The following is a 20,274-nucleotide window of genomic DNA, read 5'->3' on the forward strand; positions in this document are numbered from 1 at the left end:
TTTAGAGTTTGGGGTAGCATACAGGGTTAGCATTCAGGGTTTGGGTTAGCATATAGGGTTAGCATTTAGGGTTTGGGTTAGCATATAGAGTTAGCATTTAGGGTTTGGGTTAGCATATAGGGTCAGCATTTAGAGTTTGGGGTAGCATACAAGGTTAGCATTGAGAGTTTGGGGTAGCATACAGGGTTAACATTCAGGGTTTGGGTTAGCATATAGGGTTAGCATTCAGGGTTTGGGTTAGCATATAGGGTCAGCATTTAGAGTTTGGGGTAGCATACAGGGTTAGCATTCAGGGTTTGGGTTAGCATATAGGGTTAGCATTTAGGGTTTGGGTTAGCATATAGAGTTAGCATTTAGGGTTTGGGTTAGCATATAGGGTCAGCATTTAGAGTTTGGGGTAGCATACAAGGTTAGCATTCAGGGTTTGGGTTAGCATATAGGGTTAGCATATAGGGTTAGCATTTATGAGACACAGGAGTTCTTCGGTATGACTCTAGCTACCCTGGTCTCTTCAACTTGTTCAACTCCTGAGCCCTTTTTAAATAAACTGCTCTGTGCCTGGTCTCCTATCATTAGATAATGACAGCTTTACTGAAGATAGTTACTGACATGGTTAAGGCAAAGGACAGCTAAAGGATCTTGTAGATTATCTATTATCTAACTGCTCTGCCTCCATGTGGCTGTCAGGAGGCTATTTCAGTCACAGGTTATGGGTCCCTGCTAGCTCTGTAGCTCCATAGCTCTGCGCCCCGATGTCTGCATGGTGCTGGATGTCCTTCACCACACCCACGGAGCTGCTGTCTCCTCTCTGCTTCACAGCTGTTGAGTTCCAACTTCAAAGTGTACAGAATGTTCTAGATAATGGGCTAAAGACACTGGATGGTCTAATAAAAATGTTTTTTAAAAAAAGCCAAAATAACAACATAATAGCAGTGAAAAATACGTCTGGAGTAAATTTAAAATGTGATGAACTTAAGCTTTCAGGAGAAAGTTTATTCCAGGTTTATTTTTGTAAGCAGGTCTTTGGTCAGCAGGCATGTTGGGCCCCTGAAGGTGAGCTACTGAGGAACCTTCTAACTTGTTCCACACGTCCACAATTTCCACCCCAGGAGGAACCTTACATCTGGGGGTGCAAAGCTTTCTCCGTATTGCTGCCCTATAAAATTTAAATGAGAGAGTAATTCAATGTTACATTTTGATAAGTGCCTTGAAACATCTGCGCCGTGATAATAGAAGCTCTGCTGACTGGACGGAAAAATGGCTTCCTGCCCGCACAGCTCGGTCTATCCTTTGCAGATCTTTGCATGCAACTCGACATAGAAAGAAACAATCAGTGATCTCTGCGATGGCGGGAAAGCCGGCGTGGAAAGCAGGCTAGCAAGCCGCCAGGCATCGTGCTGACCCCAGGAGAATGCGTCGTGGGGTGGGGTAATCCTGAAGGATTAGGGCCCAAGCAGGTGGAGTTGCTCAGACCTGAAGCATGCTGGGAATCTTGGAGGAGGAGTCTGCACTTAGAAGGGGGCTGATAGGCACTGGGCTGAGTCAGTTAAAACTTAACACCCACCACTGGGGCTCACATGGCAAACTCTGCGGGCTCACTTTACCGCAGGGAAGCTGAGCTGCTGTCCGTGTCAGTTTACATTAGACTCCAGCTGAAATCTTATACATACAGTCACCAATAAAAAATGCTCTGCTGGATTGTGCCACAGTGGCTCAGCAGGTGGCGCTGTCGTGTCCTGCCACATGGGCTGGGGCTTTGAAAGCTGCCTGAGGATTTCCACCTGCCTTCCAAAGGCATGCAGTGGGATCAGCCATCATCTCTGAATTACATCACCTAGTGTGCAGCCCAGTCTTGTGCTGCCTGGCATGAGCTTCAGCCCCCCGTGACCAACCCTGATCAGGATAAGAGGATAGCTGGATGGATGATAAAATGGTCTTGGTAGAGCATGTATGTTTCCGCTGATTTGTAGTCTCCTTGACACTCAATTGACCTGAAAGTAAGTGAAATGCACAGGACTATCCGTCCGGCTAGACAGATGAGGGAAGTGGCAGCAATACAAACTGGGGAGCATCATGCTGCACTGCTTTCATATTCAAGGGGGCTCTGGTCCAGCCTCCAACGTGTTGCTCAATCACTGCCTAGTCCAGACATTACTGACTCTGAAATTCCACCACTGGACCTTCAGACCCAAAGTGCTTTGAAAATGTGACGAACCGGATTATCGAGAACAAATCCCTGTGTTTGCCCCCGAGCCAGTGAGCGTGCTCGGATTAACGTGTCTCAGAACGTGAATCAGTGTTTACAAGGATCAAAGATGTTCCCTCTCAGGGCGTGTGAGCAGGGCCATGCTAATGAGCCCTGATTAGCGCTGCTCGCGGACCGGCTAATGCTGGCTAAGGACTGCGGGATCCCTGGAAGGTGAGGCTTGCTAGGCATGGCGTCACATGGCCTTCATCACGCCGTTTCTGCCCTTCGATGCTGCAACAAGGCGTATGTTTCACCTGATCCTCAACGTGCAAGCAGCTGTGTAAATCACACTTACTAAAGCCATGAATCATGAGTCAAAAGTTCCTTAGTGACTTTTCTTATATGCCCAGACAGAGAAACGTGCACATGAGAGTTTTCACAAAGACTGGTCGAAATCTTTATTGTCTCTGGGGGCAAGAGGCTTTGCCCTCAAGTGCAGGAAGACATTTCAAGTAGATTTCCACATAGAGGAATCCTGCAAACAAGATGCTAGGCTGACACTGCCAGTTAGGGAGCTGAACATACCCAGAAAAGGGTGTGATGGTGAAGTTCTGAGCCCAGGAGAGTGTCCAGTCCCTTGTCATCTTTCCCAGTACATATTTTAGATAAACAAGTAATTTGCAGTTCTGCTTTCTATGAGTCACTGGGGCTTCAAACCTATATCCTAGAGGGTCCAGTTCATACCCAGGTCATGGCTGGGATTCGTTTGAGTAGCTGAAGGATGCAGATGTTGAATTCTTGAGATACTGAAGTGGAATTCCTTCTACTTATGTAACACGTCTTAGCAGAGCTTTTTTGTTGGATGTTATAAAATACTCTATATAAATAGTGAGAAGTACTGGACATGGCAACCAGTGAATAATTGGACAGCAAAAAGCAGACTTGTGTGTTAACGAGTTTTAACAGCATGAGATGACGAATGTTCCCTATTTCAGCTTTTCACATGACACATGTCTTGAGTTGCATTTGCGTAATGGAAGTCAAATTATATACTTAAAAATCTGAAACATTTAAGCAAAAGCTACAATTTATTTTAAAGTGACTAAGTAATTATCATGTCCATTGATTGTCTTGTTAGTTGTGTTATTCAAAGTCTTTCTTTGTGTCTGCAGAATCAAACCGCGAATTACCTCTCAGTCAAGGGCAAATATCTGGAAACCCACCCTCAAAGATTTCCAAACAAAACACTACGTTATCGTTATGTATTTTGGCTCGAAATGCATAAAATTGCACTAATTTCAGATGTTTGGCACATGGAGTGCATTTTTATAGAAGAGACACCAAACAATGTTAAAATTTAGACAAAACAAAATTTGCCCCGGCTATCCGTAAAGCGAATGTTATTTACAAGACATGATGAATTCCCCAGTCTTCCCGAGCTTGTCGTACTTGTCGTAAGAATGCACTGAATTGTTTTTTTAATGAATTCCCCAGTCTTCCCGAGCTTGTCGTAAGAATGCACTGAATTGTTTTTTCAACAGATTTATACATACGAAGGAAAATTCTCCGACGAATATCTTTTACAAACATGCATTAATTTTTAGACAAAGTGGTGCTAAGACTAAACACAGCATTGCGACGCAATTGATCCTTAACCCGCCTAAAGAGAGCGGAAGAGAAACCTGACCGCCAAATACTCTTTGTGTCCAACAGGTGGCAGCAGAACACTGATTTCTAATAACTTCTGCTTTATTTCACTCATGCAATTATATTAAAAACGACATTCTGTAAATGGCCAGTTGTGGACATGCGATTTGTCTGTGTCTTACTACACTCACTAAAGTATTTTTGTCTTTGAATTGTCTTTGAATTTCATATTAAAGGGAGCGTTCCTATTTTCTGAAGAGCACATTCAGTCACACTGTCTCATTGTGATTCCGAGTCACCAAGATTAATGTCTGTGCTACCAAAGTGCAGGGCGGAAAATGACTGCAGTACTGAAGCCTTTAAATCCGTACGATGACGGCCTAGTTTTTATCCTTTCAGCCTGACATCTGCCTTATTTTACAGCCCGAATTAGCCAAGGGCAAATTGCTGGCCATTATTTTGAACAAGATACATTTTGCTCTGTAGTGAGGATGTGATAATGTTAGTCAGAGCTTTGCCACCTGCCTGTCACCTCTGCTCCCTGTCCTAAGTGCGGAGCTCAGCTGTTAAACTATCATGCTTATCATGGTTAGAGCTGCTGCATATATGAGTGAATTGTTTCTCTCTGATCACCACCGCTGCCTGAGTGTCAAAAACAGGGTAGATGAGTTGAAAATCATGAGCAATCTCACTGAATTACTGTCCCTTTGCACTAAATCTACATTTCCAATAATAATTTACCGTTTTGCATCATAAATATGTCCGAAACCATATTTGCAAACTAATTGATTAAACATCCTCTATATGTACTTCAGGAGTCAAGGCTTCATCCCTGCCAATCAGACCTCACGTTTTCCGGGAGAAGCTCTCTGATTCGCTGCCGCGCACTTAAGTACCCTCCCTAAATACCCAGGCCTGCCTCCCACTCTTCACAGACAAGTGTCCCTGCTCCTCAGCCCTCCCGCACACATGTGGATGTTCTCACTGTCCTGCAACACGCTCATGGCCACCTTAAGCCCTGATCTGACCTGTAACCAGAGAGGGTTACTACCCTTTTGCTCTTTTGTTGAATGTTCACATGGCCTGAGGCAATGCAGGTGCCTCATATTCGTTACACTTTCAGGTCCCGCGGTGGTACAGTGGAGAGGTGATGGACACCGTGACCTCGCTGCCAGGCTGTGCGGCCTGTCGACCTCACACCAGCCCCTCACCCTCATCCTGACGTGACCCTGATCTTCAGCAGCCAGTGAAATCAGGGATCTTTCTGCAGCCTGATGTGGCCTTGTCGTCGTGGTGATGAAAGTCCTTTGTTTCCCGAGCTGGCAGGGACCTTGTGCGTCTGTCAGGTGTCTGTTGTCCTCGTCCTTGGAGAAAAGGGAGGGGGGGGAGTCTTAGCTACGGACCCCCCCAGCTGTTACTCGCGCTCCTGCCCGTCGTTCTGGCGGCCGGGCCCGAACCAGCTGGCGGGGATATTACAGCCTAATTGCTGTGTACACAGAGGCGGGCACCTGTCCTGGCTGTTTACACTGAGCCATGCACTCACACCTGAGGCCCAGTGGGGCCGGCGTGGGGCAGGGCTGTAATTTCAGCCCCTGGACGGCCTCAAGAGGTTATTGTGCAGATGAAGGAGGCCCAGATTCAGGCACCCACACCTGTGCCACAGACAACACTGCTAATTAATCACCGCGGCAGAAGCTAAAGGAGAATAACAGCAGCATAAAGGGATTTACTCTCGAGCCACACAGCTACACATCAGAAGGAAAACCTCCAGGAATGTTAACCCGAAATCCTTCATTGGGGGACAAAACGATCTGCTTGTGTTTAATCATCAGCGGACAGTGATACAGGGTCTCCAACCCAAAACCAGTGAAGCCATAAGGGCCAAAGAACGTCACTGAGATGGCATGTATTTGCATCCTGTGTTCAGCCTTCATTAGAAGGGTGGGGAATGAATGGAAGGAAGAACGTCCTGGTCGAAAGGCACCCGGCCGCCTTTGTCAAACTAACAGGAAGCATCTAAAGAGCAACTGGAACTGCCACTATGAGATTATGAAAAAGCTAAGGAGACCAAACCCTGCCAGCGGATAAGCTCATGAGCACCCCCTGCTGGACCAGGCAATGCACAGATTCCAGACAAAGAGTCACTTTTCGCTCATGTGGAGGTTTTTACGATCAAGCTGTGAAGGAATGGCAGTCACAGAAAGAGAGTAAACTTGACAGAGGGAAATAGAGAGAGAGGAAAAAACACTGTACAGGGAGAGAGGAAACACCACTGCGGTAACACTGGATCTTAGAAAAAGATTTCAGGAAATACCATAAAAAGACTTTTAATTCATGAATGAAAATGGAACTGCAAGTAGAGAAGCATCACCATCAATCATTTATTAATTCACTCGTTCATTCATTTACCACCACTTATCTGGGTCACATTAATTAAATTCTGCAGAAATCAGTATTTTCCAGACCACCCTGCAAGAAAACCCTGAGATGATGACCTGGCCAATAACAGAGCAGCGAGGCCTCCCGTGGTCTCCCCGTGACTGCCCGCTTCACTCTCCGCTCCTGAAGCTCTGCCTGGGCGACCCTAACAGCCATCGTAGCTCAGGACACAAGCCATGGCCTGTATAAGGCCACAGCAAACTGACCAACTGCACAGATAATGAGTCCACTGAGAGCAGTTTGGGGCCAGCCCTACAGGGGGCGTCGGCGAGTAGCGTTAAAGATGAATATGGGACTGGTCCTAAGGCTGGCTGTGCAGCTGTGAGTATGAACCCAGTGTTACAGGATAAAGACATCAGCAAGAGGATTTGCCTTCATCAGGGACGCGTCATCTGTTAGGTGCTGAACCACCATCTGGAGATTGGAAGCAGAACTGACACCTGTAAGACGCCACCGAGAGGAACAGCGTGACCAGAAGGTAGAAGCTGGGAGACAAAGGCTGTGGTTTATGTCTGAACCACGGCCGTGGACCAGAAAAACCCTCGGCAGCATCTAGCACAAAAACGGGGAAACGCGCAAATTCCACACGAGCGAATGGCTTAACAGGTAAAATACTGGAGTGTTCGTCAGCAATGCCCACTGTTAGTGCATTTCTGACTTTCCAACAGGAAGTTCCTGATTCGTTCAATTATGAAACGCCTTCCCGCTGGAGGAGATGCTCGCCTCTGTGAATCTGCTCTCCCTTGCTGGTTTGGCTCCCCCTCGTCTCCCAGCCCAGCCAGCCAACACGCTACTGGAGAGCGAACAAGGCCGCTGATCTGTAGGGGGTTTCTCTGTAAAAGTAAGTCAAATGAGCGGCATGGTGACAACACCAAGGCCCCAGAGATTAGCTCATTAACACGGATCCTAACATGCTTACAGCCCTAAGCGAAAACCTTCTCACTTACACACTCAGAAGACTACAAATCATCTGCTAAAAATATCCCAAGAAAACCAAACTGTGTTCTTTATAAATCATCTTTACAGATCCTCCAGAGGACCCGGTAACACCCCGAAAGTACCAAGCGTCCCCTCCTTATTAATATCATTTGATATGCGTGCTGGATTCATGTTGGCGCAAGCAAAATAGAGAGAGGGGTCTGTTTGGGGATAATCAAGGCTTCCTGTAAGGACACAAGCATGATGTGTCTATGCACACCGCGGACAGCATCAGAGTTCTGCAAAGGGCACTGTTCAGGTTAAGGAGCCACCCTCTTCTTCATCATCATCGTCACACTGCAAGGGTAACAGGCAGACGCTTCCCTCCGGCGAGATACAGACACATTTTAAAATTGTCCCCTTTCCATGAATATTGTTGCTTAAAATGAACACGAACATGACTAATAAACACACATATAATACCACGATGAAGACAACATGGTTTTATTTGCAAAATGAACAGAAAAAAATGAACAGAAAAAATGGCACAATATAGAGTTTGTGAGCTTAACACGGCTATCAAAACGACAGCAGTCAGTTGAACATGTATGTACCGCAACATAAAGAATATTAACAAGTCGACTATATACAACTCGCTGTTATAACTCACGGCAAACGTCACAGTGTGAAATAGCAAAAAACAGAGAATATAAACCCTGTAAAAGACACACATCCCTCCCAGAAATGTGGAGGACAAAGGATGTGCAGTAAGAACCGGAAACTTTGGACCTGGTCACATTTTAAAGCTGCTATAGTTTGACCTGCCCTGAGACAGCAGGCAGTGCTCTTAAGATACGCTTTTTTTGGGTTCGATTGTTTTGGACGATCCGTACTGACACGTAAAATGCCGTGAAACCCGCGGCAGCCATAAGGTAGTTTACGTCTCTCACACGAGGAAACGCGGTGAACCTCACCTGTGTTAAACAAGTCAGTGAACGGCGTCCTTCGATAAAGCTGTCAGTTTTACCTTCCTCTCCTAAAGGGATCCTTTGTTATCGGTTAAATGCCCATGAAATTATCCAGCAGATCTTCAAAGTGGAGTGCCCCCCCCGCCCCCCGGTCCTGCGACTTAGGTTTTGGTCATATGTTTGGCTTGAGTCAAACCCGTCATCTGGTTCCATTTTACTTGCCCAGAGCTCCCAGCCGCGCTCTGTCACCAAGTCTTGTGACATTTCAAAACTCCAGATCAGCTTTCAGGACACCTGTGACAGAGGAACGATCACATATAAACAGCTCATATACCCCAAATAAACCCCCACCCCATAAAAGCCAGACCGGCCGCTCAGGACTAGTGACCCGGGCCAGTGAGGAGGGTATCACATGCTGACCGTGGCCAGCAAATGACACCCAGATGAAGCCCACCTTAAGAAAGGGTGAAGATTACAGAGCAAAGTCTGAGTATACACATTGTCTATTAGGATCAAAGGTGAAAAACCTCGTGACTTTTTCAGCGTGATGTTTTTAAGCATTTGAATGCGGCCCTCACCACTCTGCCGCGCTTCGGGTACATGAAGCTGCCTCCTCCTGCTTCTGGGCTATGGATGCAGCCGGAAACTGAAAACGGGAAAGATGGGAACATTAGTCGGGGGAAAACGGACGGAGGAAAATGAATATAAACCGAGTGAACCGCACGCAGCAGCAGCAGCTGCGGCGGCGGCGGCGGCTCCCCCAACAAGGGCCGAGGCTCGCGGGGGTCCGTACACGGCTCTCACCACCTTGCACACTAAAGCACAGAAATGGCGCTTTTAAATAATAACAAAAAAAATATTGTGTGAATGCAGAGGAAGCCTTAACTGCTTAACGTGAAAACCCATTTTCCCATCTCATAAAGACATTTCCCCCCGCAGCCCAGACGAGGATAACCGGTTAGACGGACGGAGGGATATAGACACCGTGCACCTGTAACCCCGGTGCAGAGGCTCACCTGCCCGAGGTTGAGCGCCGTTAGCGGGGTTCGGGGGGTCGCGGGGGTCTCCCGGCGTCGGCGCAGCATCGCCCGGTGCGTCTCCAGCGCGCTCTGCAGCTCCAGGATGTAATCGATGACGTGCTGCAGGATCTCCACGCGGCTGAGCCTCCTGCCCGGCGGGATGGTGGGCACCAGGCGCCGCAGCCGGCTATAGCAGCCGCTCATGTTGCCGCGAAGCCGGTGCGTCGCGTCCCCCCAAGCCGGGGGCAGCGCGTCGCAGGCGGCGGAGACGCCAGGGGGCCGCGCCGGAGTCAATGCCTTCATCGTAAAGACGGGTCCGGTAACGGAGAGCCAGCGAGATCTAATGACACACAGCCTGTATATAGATATAAATATAAATATACCATCCAACCTGTGCCTTAATCCTAACAACCACCGCTATCCGGCTATAAAACACCCACCGCGAAACGCGACTCCCTCACAGCTCCCCGCACGGCGTCAGGTGCCGCATTAATACGGAGGGAGGCGCCGCGGCTAAGTGAGGCGGGTCTCCGGCGACTAGCGCTGCGGAGGGGGTCCGTCCTCCCGCAACACCTCGCCCAGGGCATAAGCATAAGGTGAGGGACCCCGGGCGCCAGTGCGAAGGGAAATATCTCATTCCGATTCCTTACACACAGGCCAAGCAATCAAGTTATTTAGGGGTAATTTATTTAAATGTATGTTTCTATAGTATAGAATACAGATTATTGGACTGTACTGCCAGCGTCACAGAGCAGCCAACGTTTTATTACAAAAATATACATATACGTTCAGATATAACTACCAGATTCAGATTCAAAATTCAGAGTAAATTATACGAAGAAATATGGAAATCTGCAGATGGTTTATAGCTGAGCATCTGCTTTTGTTTGCTGATTACTGTAATTCCTGTAAATGTCCTGGATGGATCAGGCTTGCTGGTGTTTGTCCATAGAATGTGGGTTTTGGCAAACAGCAATTCCCCTGAACCATTATCCTAATCATCCTCTGCAGATGATTGAAAACACAGCAGTGAGACATTAAACTGGCAGCATAAGCTGCCGGATTCATTTCAGGGGCCTGATTTTTGGGACGGAAAAGAGGACCAGTGTTTTCACTGCTTTCTCGTTCCCCTTTCACCTTTTTCTCAGCTGAGTGACCGGCTGATCAATAGTAGGATGACCAGATAATCCACTTCATCCCAGATACCTTCAGCTAGGACAGGATTTATAACCTACTGTTTCAATTAAAAGGACCTGGATTTCACTTAAGCACTGAGTTCTTGCTGTGTGCTGACTGGTCAGTTTCCTATAATCATGCACGTGTCAGTAATGTTAAAGTGAAACAGCTGGATGAGTCTATCATGGAAACAAACCAGTCAAAGTACGAGAAGAACTGAGCTAATCAGCTAAGTACAGGAGCCTTTCAGTTTTAAGGTAGTTTGCAAAGTAGCTCAAGGATGACATGGATTATCTGGCCACCCTGATCAATAGGGAGAGACACAACGTCTGAGAAGAGCAAACAGACCCTGATGCTCGGTTTCTCCATCTGATGTCATTTGACCAAAGTCTGCCGAGAGTCACATTCTGTCTGCTGTCTTCAGACTCTTATTGCGCCGTTGTGACTGTTATTACTGCCGAGCCTCTTCTGGCAGAAGCTGTGATTCAGGGCGAGAGGCATCGCAGCAGATAATTTCTCGTCGTCTCGCTATAATGATGTGTTTGTTAGCCTGAAGTAACTGATGGGTGGGATCAGCTGGCTTTCAGTAACCCGACTGACCACAGAAGGATGCATCTCATGCTGAGTATGACGGCCATATTTCGCTGTGATATTAATTACTCTGGACAGGCTGATTATATCACATATTAAGCAGAGTGGAAACATACCTGAGTACAGTCAGATCCAATCTGAGGTGTCCGCAGGGATACCCTCAGCCTTCACACCAAGGCCTGGGCTGCCAGTTCTTCGTAAAGGTGGGCGTACTTGGGCGAGGTTTGCTGGTCATGTGACACTCGGGCATGCTGGTCATGTGACCAAGTCCCCATTGGGGTGAACGGGGAGGAGAATCAGACTGCGCACCAGGACAAACTATACTATCCAGTTTAAATCATCTGCTTGAATGTCTGGTCAATGCAAGAAACTGCGAAGTAGCTCAAGATTTCACGTGGGTCTGCCATCCTGCTCCGGTGGGGTCCTGAGGCAAACAAAGAGGGGCGGAACCCCACCTCTAGAGGCTGTCCGTCCCCCCGCCTGCCAGGGGCTCCCCATCAACACACCTTCATTCAGTGTAATTAATGGCAGTACTGTGGCAGATGGTCTGTTAGCAATTCAGCCAATCATGTCCCACTTTGTCAGCAGGGGGGCTCAGGGGGCATGGAACCCATCCTGCTCCAAGGTGGGACGCATGCTGCTGGGCAACAGGGGGTCCTGAACCAAGATACCCTATGTTAGTGCATATGGCACCGTGACACAGTGTGGCAGTGTGCTTGGCCGCAGTGCTGCGTTTATTGTGTTCGAAATTAAACCCATAACACTGGCAGCATCTCTGTCTCTCTATCTCTGTTCTCATTTCCGAAGTCATTATGTGACGACTGACCATTTATTTCCCAGAAACTAGGGTTGAGATTGTCCCATTTCCCGATCATTACACTAAAAGCTGCATGCCCACAAATAGTTGCCCACATATTTAAAGTTCATCATAAAAATACACCCTTTTCCCAAACTTCCTTTTTATAATCACTCAACCTGTCTCTGCATCTCTGTGCTTTTAAGATGGTAGCAGTAATCTCTGCACCTCAGGAATGGCCATCAAATTAGCTAATTACACCAGTACAATTAGAAGTAATTATGTGACAGGAAGATATGTTTAGTTAATTAGTTTTTTTCCATGCTTACAGCAAATAGCTGCTCCAAATGTTCCCTGGTGATTAAATATTTCAGATGCTTATCTGTTTATGATGAATGGCTGGTGTGCTGCTGCATGGCTTCTCCGTGCTCCACTGACTCCTTTGTGCTTCCAATAAACGTGCTTTCAGTCTCCCGTAAAGCCTCCCATCACAGGTAGGAATTCCTGGTGATCATGGGAAGATGAGCTGCGATTTGTGCAGTTCTTACTTGAGCGGTTAGGGGACAGAAACCCTGAAGCGGAATTAAAATCCGAGTAATAGATGGTGTTTAAACTCTGAGGTGTCCTGAGAATGTGTGTCATCCTCTAGTAATCATGCGGGTAGGTTTGGGGGGGGTCCTTGCCCCTTCTCTACCTGCCCCATCTACCCCTGCCCTGCTGTCCTTGGACCTCTTTACCCCGGCTGTCATTTTAGCTGTGTATCTACTATGCAGTGATTGACTTTAAGATGCAGTGTTGCACCTCTGTGGACCCAAGGGCAGCTGTCACTCCCAGTCCCCACCTCGCACCATTCCTACATCTGCTCCCTTTGTCTAGGTCAAAGTCCTCCTGTGTGTGGGGGTTCGATAGACTGAGCCACGTACACAGGCAGCGTCAGTCATGCACACAGAATTTGCCCTAGCACAGTGCTTCCTGATCCGATCCTTGGGATCTCAGAGACAGTCCACGTTTTTGCTGCCTCCTAGCTCCCTACGGGAAGCAAAAATGTGGACTAACAGTGAGCACGGAGGGAGCAAAAACGTGGACCGGCTGTGGGTTTTCGAGGACCGGGTTGGGAAACACTGGCTTAGCATATACCTGAGCACATACCTGAGCATATAATCAAACATATACTCATGTATTAGGCCAACATGCTCACCCTCAAATTCTAGCACTCAAACTGTGCCCAAGCAGCTTGTGTTACACAAACACACATGCTGAAACTCCCCAGGGTGCCCCTATGCTAATAAGCTAATGTGAGCTAGATGCAGTGTTAATTGAGATGGTTACAGCCCCTGGAAAGCTGGCAGACGTTTCCATGGCACTGTGAGGGAAGCCCATGCAGAGTGATGCTGGGATGGACGCCAGGGCGGCTGGCTGGCTGCCCCGATCCCACAGGTGCTGGGGAGTCCTCGCCGTTCATTTCCACATTAAAGCGTATTTCCAGGAGACAGAGGTTTCGGCCCCTTAAAGGCTCTGCAGTTCATCTGTGAGATGAGTAGGGCTGAGTACTGAAACCCAGGTCCAATATGGCCCCGGTTCCTATACGATCACCATCCCGCAACGCAGATTTCGGTGCTACTTAATGCCTGAGCTGTCGATTGAAATATTTGCCCTCTAGTGCTCCGGCAACAGAAGCATCACTGCACCCCACGTGCCTTCGCTAGATTATATCACACTTGCTCTGATGTTAGCAGATGTCCACCGTTAGCTAGTAGCTACCTCAATCACTGCGAAAATGCCTGAATCTAAACGGTATAAAATGTGACTGTATTTCATTCGAAAGGATTCGAACATGGGGGAAATGTTTTAAAACAATTGAGCGTAAAGGGGTGAACACGTCAAATTCATTGATATATTTAAGGTGTCAAGTTAATGTATTCAATTTGAAATTAAATTTGCAAGAGAAAGATAAAAGACCTTCGCTTTGTGGTATTTTTTGTCCAGTACCAGTGGAGGCACCAGCGGCATTTAAAAAGTAGTATTTCAGCACCGGTATCGGAAAAAATCCCAACGATACCCAGCCCTTGAATGAGCCTGTGATCACCATCATAGCCAGAGCAATCACAGCCTGTTCACCACATTTCCCTCCCTTTTGTCTGTCTCTGCCGCCACGTCTGCCCGCTCCACGGCGTCGACCCCATAGTCTCATTCCCGTAACGCAGGTACCCAAACTAAAACCCGCCCCAGTACCTGTCACTGGGTCACCACATCACGACTATCCATTTAAAACAAGTCTACATGCACTACCTGCAGCCTGCACCAAAAACCACAGCCAGCATATATGAGCGGCAGACACACAGCACGTCATGTTACAAAAAAGGGGGGGGGGGGGGGGGGGCTTTAATGCGGGAATGAGCCAGGCAGCGTTCGGCGCATTGCCGTGCACGCTGGCTGAGCGTGAATCCCAAACGAGTGTGTAATCATCAGGGACATTCTGATTCTCTCACGAAGACCTGTCAAGGTGTCCTGACCTTCTTAGCTGTCACAGTTCAATCAGAGTCTATTCAGATGCAAATCGCTGTGGAACAAAGGCACACGATTCGTTTTTTTTCTATCTCTGAAGGAGAAACGTGATGTAAAATAATACTGCGCTACCCCACCGCTAAGCTGGGGAGGAAATCTCTCTTACTCTGTCAGAAATCGGATGAAATGATGAATGCGGGTGCTGGAGGAGTGGGCGTGGCCACCCCAATCCTTTTTCCACACTGTGGCTGTTCTGTGATTGGCTGGAGACCGTGAAGCGTCGCAAACAGACTGTGACTGTCCCGTCGCTCTGGGATACAGTCAGGGGGTCAAGGGTGGAAATGTCAGGTCCACAAAGTACAAATCCAGACCCGAATTTTGTTTCAACCCACCAGTTGAACTCTATCCCAGGTTATGATTTCTAAACAAATTTCTTATACTCCAAATGTAACCATAACAGCGGCAGCAAATAAACAATCAGCATAGAGATTAAAGCAGGAAGGTGGAGGCTGTGCAGTGCCTGGATCGACTGGTGCGGTTGGGGGAGACAGCTCTGCCACTCCTTCCGCACCCGCGTGTGGGAGGGCTTGGTGTGTGAACCCAAGGTCATTCAGAGGGCTCTGCCAGCTGGACGAGAGCCTGCCACTCCATCTGGTATAATTATCGAACCCGGAGCCCCAGCCTGTGGAGCTGCGTCCCTGAGTGGCCCTTGTTATAAATGAAAGAGCCCTTCTTCAGAGACATAGCTCTGCTGCTCATGGAAGGACATTAATAATTCAAGCAGTACACAGGCCACGGGGCTACCTGGTAATAAAGCTGTGTATGTTAATAAAGTGGGTTAATAATGCTTATCTCCTCTTTAAGGGCCACTTTCTTCATGAGCATTCGCGCCCTGCAGTTATTTATTTTTTTTACTAATACCACGGTCTGTTCCAGCACACAGGGGAGGATATTTATTAAACTGCTAGAATTATTTTGCTTGCTGGGACGGCCCAGTCCGGGGACATGGACTGGTGAGCTTCAGGCAGAGTCACTGAATTATACAGTGACAGCCTGTGTATCTGGAAGACAGCTCTGTGCTGGCTGACCTAGGGGGGGTTGAGCTGACAGAGCCATTCTACCCCCTCCTTGGAGAGGGATTCCCAGTCTCTGAAGTCCGTAGAAACCATGGCGCGTTGCCAGGTTACAAGAGCTCTCTCTCTCTCGGCGAGAAGACAAGAAGAGCACAAATTAATTATTTAGAGGCAGGTCGCATGCGCACTGCCAGCCATGCACTGGATCCTCATCCCATTCTCACTGGCTCCTCATCCTGGTCTCACTGGCTTCTCATCCCGATCTAAAAAAGATTTCGCATCCCAGTCTCATTGGTTCCTCATCCCAATCTCACTGATTTCTCATCCCCGTCACTGGCCCTCACTGGTTCTTCATCCTGGTCTCACTGGCTCCTTATCCCAGTCTCACTTGTTCAGTCTCACCGGGGGTATCTATCTCTCTCCTGTCACTGGGGGTATCTATCTCTCTCCTGTCACTGGGGGTATCTATCTCTCTCCTGTCACTGGGGGTATCTATCTCTCTCCTGTCACTGGGGGTATCTATCTCCCTCCCATCACCCGGGGGGTATCTATCTCCCTCCCATCACTGGGGGTATCTATCTCCCTCCCATCACTGGGGGTATCTATCTCCCTCTCATCACCCCGGGGGAATCTATCTCCCTCCCATCACTGAGGCTATTTATCTCCATCCCATCACTGGGGGTGTCTATCTGCATCCCATCACTGGGGGTGTCTACCCCCATCCCATCACTGGGGGTATCTATCTTCAGTGTTCCTCAGCTGTTTGTCGCTCCTGATGTTGCTGCTCCATCAAACAGCAGGAGCTCTTTGTTCATCTTCACAGACCTTTTTTGTGAACCACTGGGTCTTCATTTGCATACCTTTACATAAATATACATAAAGATTTATGGCGGCCACCTCATGTGGAGTTTCATTAGCCTGTGTTGATAGACGTATATACACACCGATGCTCTGCTGCTTCCTTCCTGGGTCTAGCTGGCCGGTGTCCTCTAGAATCTCACTGGATTTTGTGCAACTTTTGGACAGGGTACATGGTGGCACGTTCCTCAAATATTTTGACTGTTGTGTTCATTCTCGCTCTTATCGTCAAGAGAATATGTATGTGTATATAATTACAAACTGAAAAGAGAAGGCAAACACATGCGAAGGTGAAGAATGTTTCAATGTCAGCTGACAATCAGCTGACCTACATGTGGAAGTCAGGCCCGTGTCAGCCGAGGGAGATGGACCAGAGCGTCTTTGTCTATCAGCTCAGTGGCTCATGTCATTTTCAATGTGTCAGTGAAGGTCTTCATATGTCTGCAAAAGTGTGGAGTACAGAAAGCAGACTGAACATCACAAGTGTGATTCCCAACAGCGTTTTAGCTCAAGTGGCTTTTAATTACTGATTTTCTTGCCAAATGAGGAAATTACCAGCAGCTTTAACCAACCTGAAGACAACTGGGCTTCTATCCAGAAATCTGTGCCAGGCATACACACACAGGGAGAGACACACACAGACACAGACACACACACACACTCACGCACATGTAGGGTATACCTATCCTTATGGGGCATTCACTTCTATGGGAAAAATGCTAACGCTAACTATGACAACCTTAACCCCCACCCTGCCCTAACCATAACCATAAGTAACCAAGCAAAATGCAAGAGTTTTTGCATTTTTAGTTTTTTCATAGCAGTCACTGATTTTTATAAAATAGAGCTTTCCCTTATGGGAACCAGGAAACCGGTCCCCATAAAGGAAAAAAAACAGATATTTATCACATTATGGGGACATTGTGTCCCCATAAGGATAGGTATACCCGCTCACTCACACACACACACACACACACACACACACACACAGACTCTCTCTCACACACACACAAACACACAGAGACCCTCTCTCTCACACACACACACACACACAGACACACACACACAGTGTCTGCCGTTGTTCTTAGACAGCTGCACAGATAGTGTTGTGTAACAACCTGTGAGCTTTAACTTTAACTGGTAGCAACGAGACAAATAAACACCCAGTTCTGTTTTCATTTTCATCTCACCTGGCTGGAGACCCCAAGGTCAGATCTACCATCTGCCATCACTGTGCGTGCAGATGCTGTAACGCATCGATAAAACCAGAGAAAACTCAGGCACCAAACTCAGGTGCAGATCTCATCATCCATCAATCTCCCCACCCATCTTCCATCAGCTTATCCTACTCACCCGTTTCATGATTTACATGAACGTTTACATGAATGTACGTCACATTATTTCCTTAATGTTCTAATATTAATATACCATCCTGGTACTTCATTTTCTCAGCAGGGAGGCGAGCAGCTTCCATCGTGCCAAGGATCTATTCCACCGTACCTCTTCATTCTGTAGCTGTGAATCTCCCCAACTCCGAGAAGTGCATCCCTGTCCAGCTCTCTGAGTGGCAGCTCCCTGTACCCATTATCTCCAAGTGACAAATACTCAACCCCACCTCTCAGAAGTGATGCTTTTCTCCACCCAGCAAGGTCCCCTGTTGAGAGGCCTGTTGGTGTTTGCTGCCAGACCTCTCCAGCGTGGACCCCGGAACAATTTACTCCTGGGGGAGCCCATCACAGCTCCCTGGCTGAGGGGGGCCGACCTGGCCACAGAGTGTATCCAGCTGAGGCACGTATGTCAGAGGCGACGTATGGTCGAGGAGGGAAGAGTATTCTTCATGTTCAGAGGACGTGAACTCAGAGTTATATACTGTGTGCAGCAGAGCTGGAGATTTCAGGTCCGGAGAGTACAAATCCAGACCGGGATTTTGTTTCAACCAACCAGTTTAGTATAAAGAGTCACAGTCACAGAGTACTCAACTGGTTGGTTGAAACAAAATCCCGGTTTGGATTTGTACTCTCTGGACCTGAAATGTCCAATTCTGCTATACAGTATGTATAATCCTACATAGTCATACAGACTCCAACATATTTAACAGCATATTTTAAAACGTTTTAGAATACCTTACATTTGGCCTTACCATACAGGTTCATGTATTGGATTTATAGGAATGTATTTCAATTACATGCTGCCACTATCCTTCTCCTGGACCACAGTTCCAGATCGCAAGCATTCATCGCTGATACCTTAAGTGAAGCGGCAGCCCCCAGTTCCACCACAGGGGGGCAGCCTTACAAGAGTCAAGTCTCCTTCATTGAGGCTGGATGTTTAAATCCCTCCATTATTAAAGGATGTTGTTGTGTTGTGGTCAATAAAGCCAACACAGTAAATACAGTCGACCCTTCTACATTGTAACTTTCCCCATCAGTTTCAATACAGAAGCGGTCAGCATAAGAAATTATATGGGAATTTTTTTGGGTGTTTTTCAGAGTTTTTCAGAAACCGCAGACGACACACAAAAAATGTAGTATCTCGTAAATGCATGAAATATATGTACAGCACTGGGTGGAAGATGTCACTCACGCGACGCGATATCCTGCAGTGACCTCGCAGTGATCTTTGTATCCTGTGTGTCTTGTATCTTTTGGCTTTGCTCCTCTCCACTTGCATGTGTACTTCAGTCATCATGGAGACCAAGAAATTTTTGCGATTTTTCAAGATCGCGGGGGGGGGGGGGGGGGGGGTGCCATCAAATAAAAGACATCTGGCTTGGGGGGTGGGTTTAGGGTGCCACATTTGGTCATTCGGGGGGATGGATCACGAATGACCCCCCCCATGGCACCAAACCTGAATAGTGCTGATCAGTAATATGTAAAATCTGTGGTACTTTCCAGTAATGCTCCTGAAAAGCACGGAGGTAAAACAGACCCATCTGGTGGCCCATGATGGTTACTGCAACAACTTTTCACCAATCCTGACTTAGTAGGGATGGACAATACTACTGATTGTCTTTCCGATCTCATACCGAGTAATACAAAGGTTGGTATCCCGATACCAATACCGATACTAATATTTAGTGCTAGATTTTATTTTTATGACTAATGAACTTAACCCTTGCCCACTTTTGTTCTCATTTTGTTCTCATTAGCCACATCATTTTTTCGATGTAATCTTTAAATTTTGACTCTTAAAAAAATAAAAACTTTTAATAATCAACGAATCAATACATTTTTTTTATTACGAAGGATCGTACTACAGCCCTGTATTGTGACTGGGATCCCGCGGGACCCAACGGAAATCTCGCGGGAGCTGGCGGTTTTAAAGGAGCGGGCAGCTAAAACTAGACAGCGGGTCCCAATATTTTTAGCAGGATGGAGAATGTAACTGATGTCATTTATTTTGTGTTATACATTCGTGTTTGTTCTGAGTTATTGTATTAAATTGTGATGTTCAGCTAGTTTAAATGTATTTCTTTGAAATAAGATTCAGGGTTCTCTTCTGTTTTTAAGCTGCTCTTGTTTCTTTATAATAATGTGATATTTAAACATTTGCTGTATAGATCTGGTAATAGTTTTTTTTTTTAAATAACTGCAGATATTTGCACATCTGATTAGTTTTTGGGCTCAGTTTACATTAATTTGCGATTCAAAGTTGAGAGAAAAGTTGTGGTTTTGTGGGTTTCTGGTTGAGCAAATTTCACTTACATAGGACATACAGAGCCAGAATTCAAAGGGGGTGCAATTTCCGGCAGGTTTATTATTTAGGTATTTCAGATAACTGTACCAGAACATTCTCTTCACTGTGGAGACAAACAAATTACTAAATTTGTATAAGGAATGGCATTGTGTAATTTTCTTTGGTTATAAAAGCCAAGGACTTCCTTGTTCATAAACTAGTAAACTAATGACGAGACAAATAAAAAGCCTATGTTCTCGTTCGGGGCTCATGGTCTACATGTCACAGTTTATCTGTTTTATATGGGTTAAATGCAGCTTTCGTGTAGTGCAACAGTGATAAACGTCTTCTAATTGTGCTACCCCAAGTTCATATTCCTGTTGCACGTATATATTTACGGAACTAACTCTTCCCGCTCGCG

The 20,274-nt window shown here is 46.9% G+C and overlaps 1 protein-coding gene across 3 annotated transcripts; it reads right to left on the reverse strand.

The window, feature by feature from the left end:
* Window positions 1-7,680: 7,680 nt before the first annotated feature.
* Window positions 7,681-11,268, reverse strand: LOC125719612 (DNA-binding protein inhibitor ID-4-like). Of its 3 annotated transcripts, none has more exons than XM_048994565.1 (4): window positions 11,063-11,268; window positions 9,177-9,534; window positions 8,739-8,806; window positions 7,681-8,454 (listed from the first exon to the last, which is right to left on the reverse strand). In XM_048994565.1, the coding sequence occupies exons 2-4, from the start codon at window positions 9,480-9,482 to the stop codon at window positions 8,439-8,441; spliced, it is 390 nt and encodes a 129-aa protein (XP_048850522.1). In that variant the 5' UTR covers window positions 9,483-9,534; window positions 11,063-11,268; the 3' UTR covers window positions 7,681-8,438. The 3 variants fall into 3 exon arrangements, with proteins under 3 accessions (XP_048850522.1, XP_048850521.1, XP_048850520.1); XM_048994564.1 differs by lacking the exon at window positions 11,063-11,268 and adding an exon at window positions 9,620-9,718; XM_048994563.1 differs by lacking the exon at window positions 11,063-11,268 and having other exon boundaries at window positions 9,177-9,684.
* Window positions 11,269-20,274: the final 9,006 nt, after the last annotated feature.

This window comes from Brienomyrus brachyistius, chromosome 23 (genome assembly GCF_023856365.1).
Source record: "Brienomyrus brachyistius isolate T26 chromosome 23, BBRACH_0.4, whole genome shotgun sequence".
Lineage (NCBI taxonomy): Eukaryota > Metazoa > Chordata > Actinopteri > Osteoglossiformes > Mormyridae > Brienomyrus > Brienomyrus brachyistius.

Excerpts from the sequence above, each read along its gene's own strand:
- LOC125719612 (XM_048994565.1), bottom strand. The coding sequence starts at position 9,482 with ATGAAGGCATTGACTCCGGCGCGGCCCCCTGGCGTCTCCGCCGCCTGC. Across the intron at positions 8,807-9,176 it reads CGGCGCTCAACCTCGGGCAG|TTTCCGGCTGCATCCATAGC; the intron begins GTGAGCCTCTGC and ends TCCCGTTTTCAG.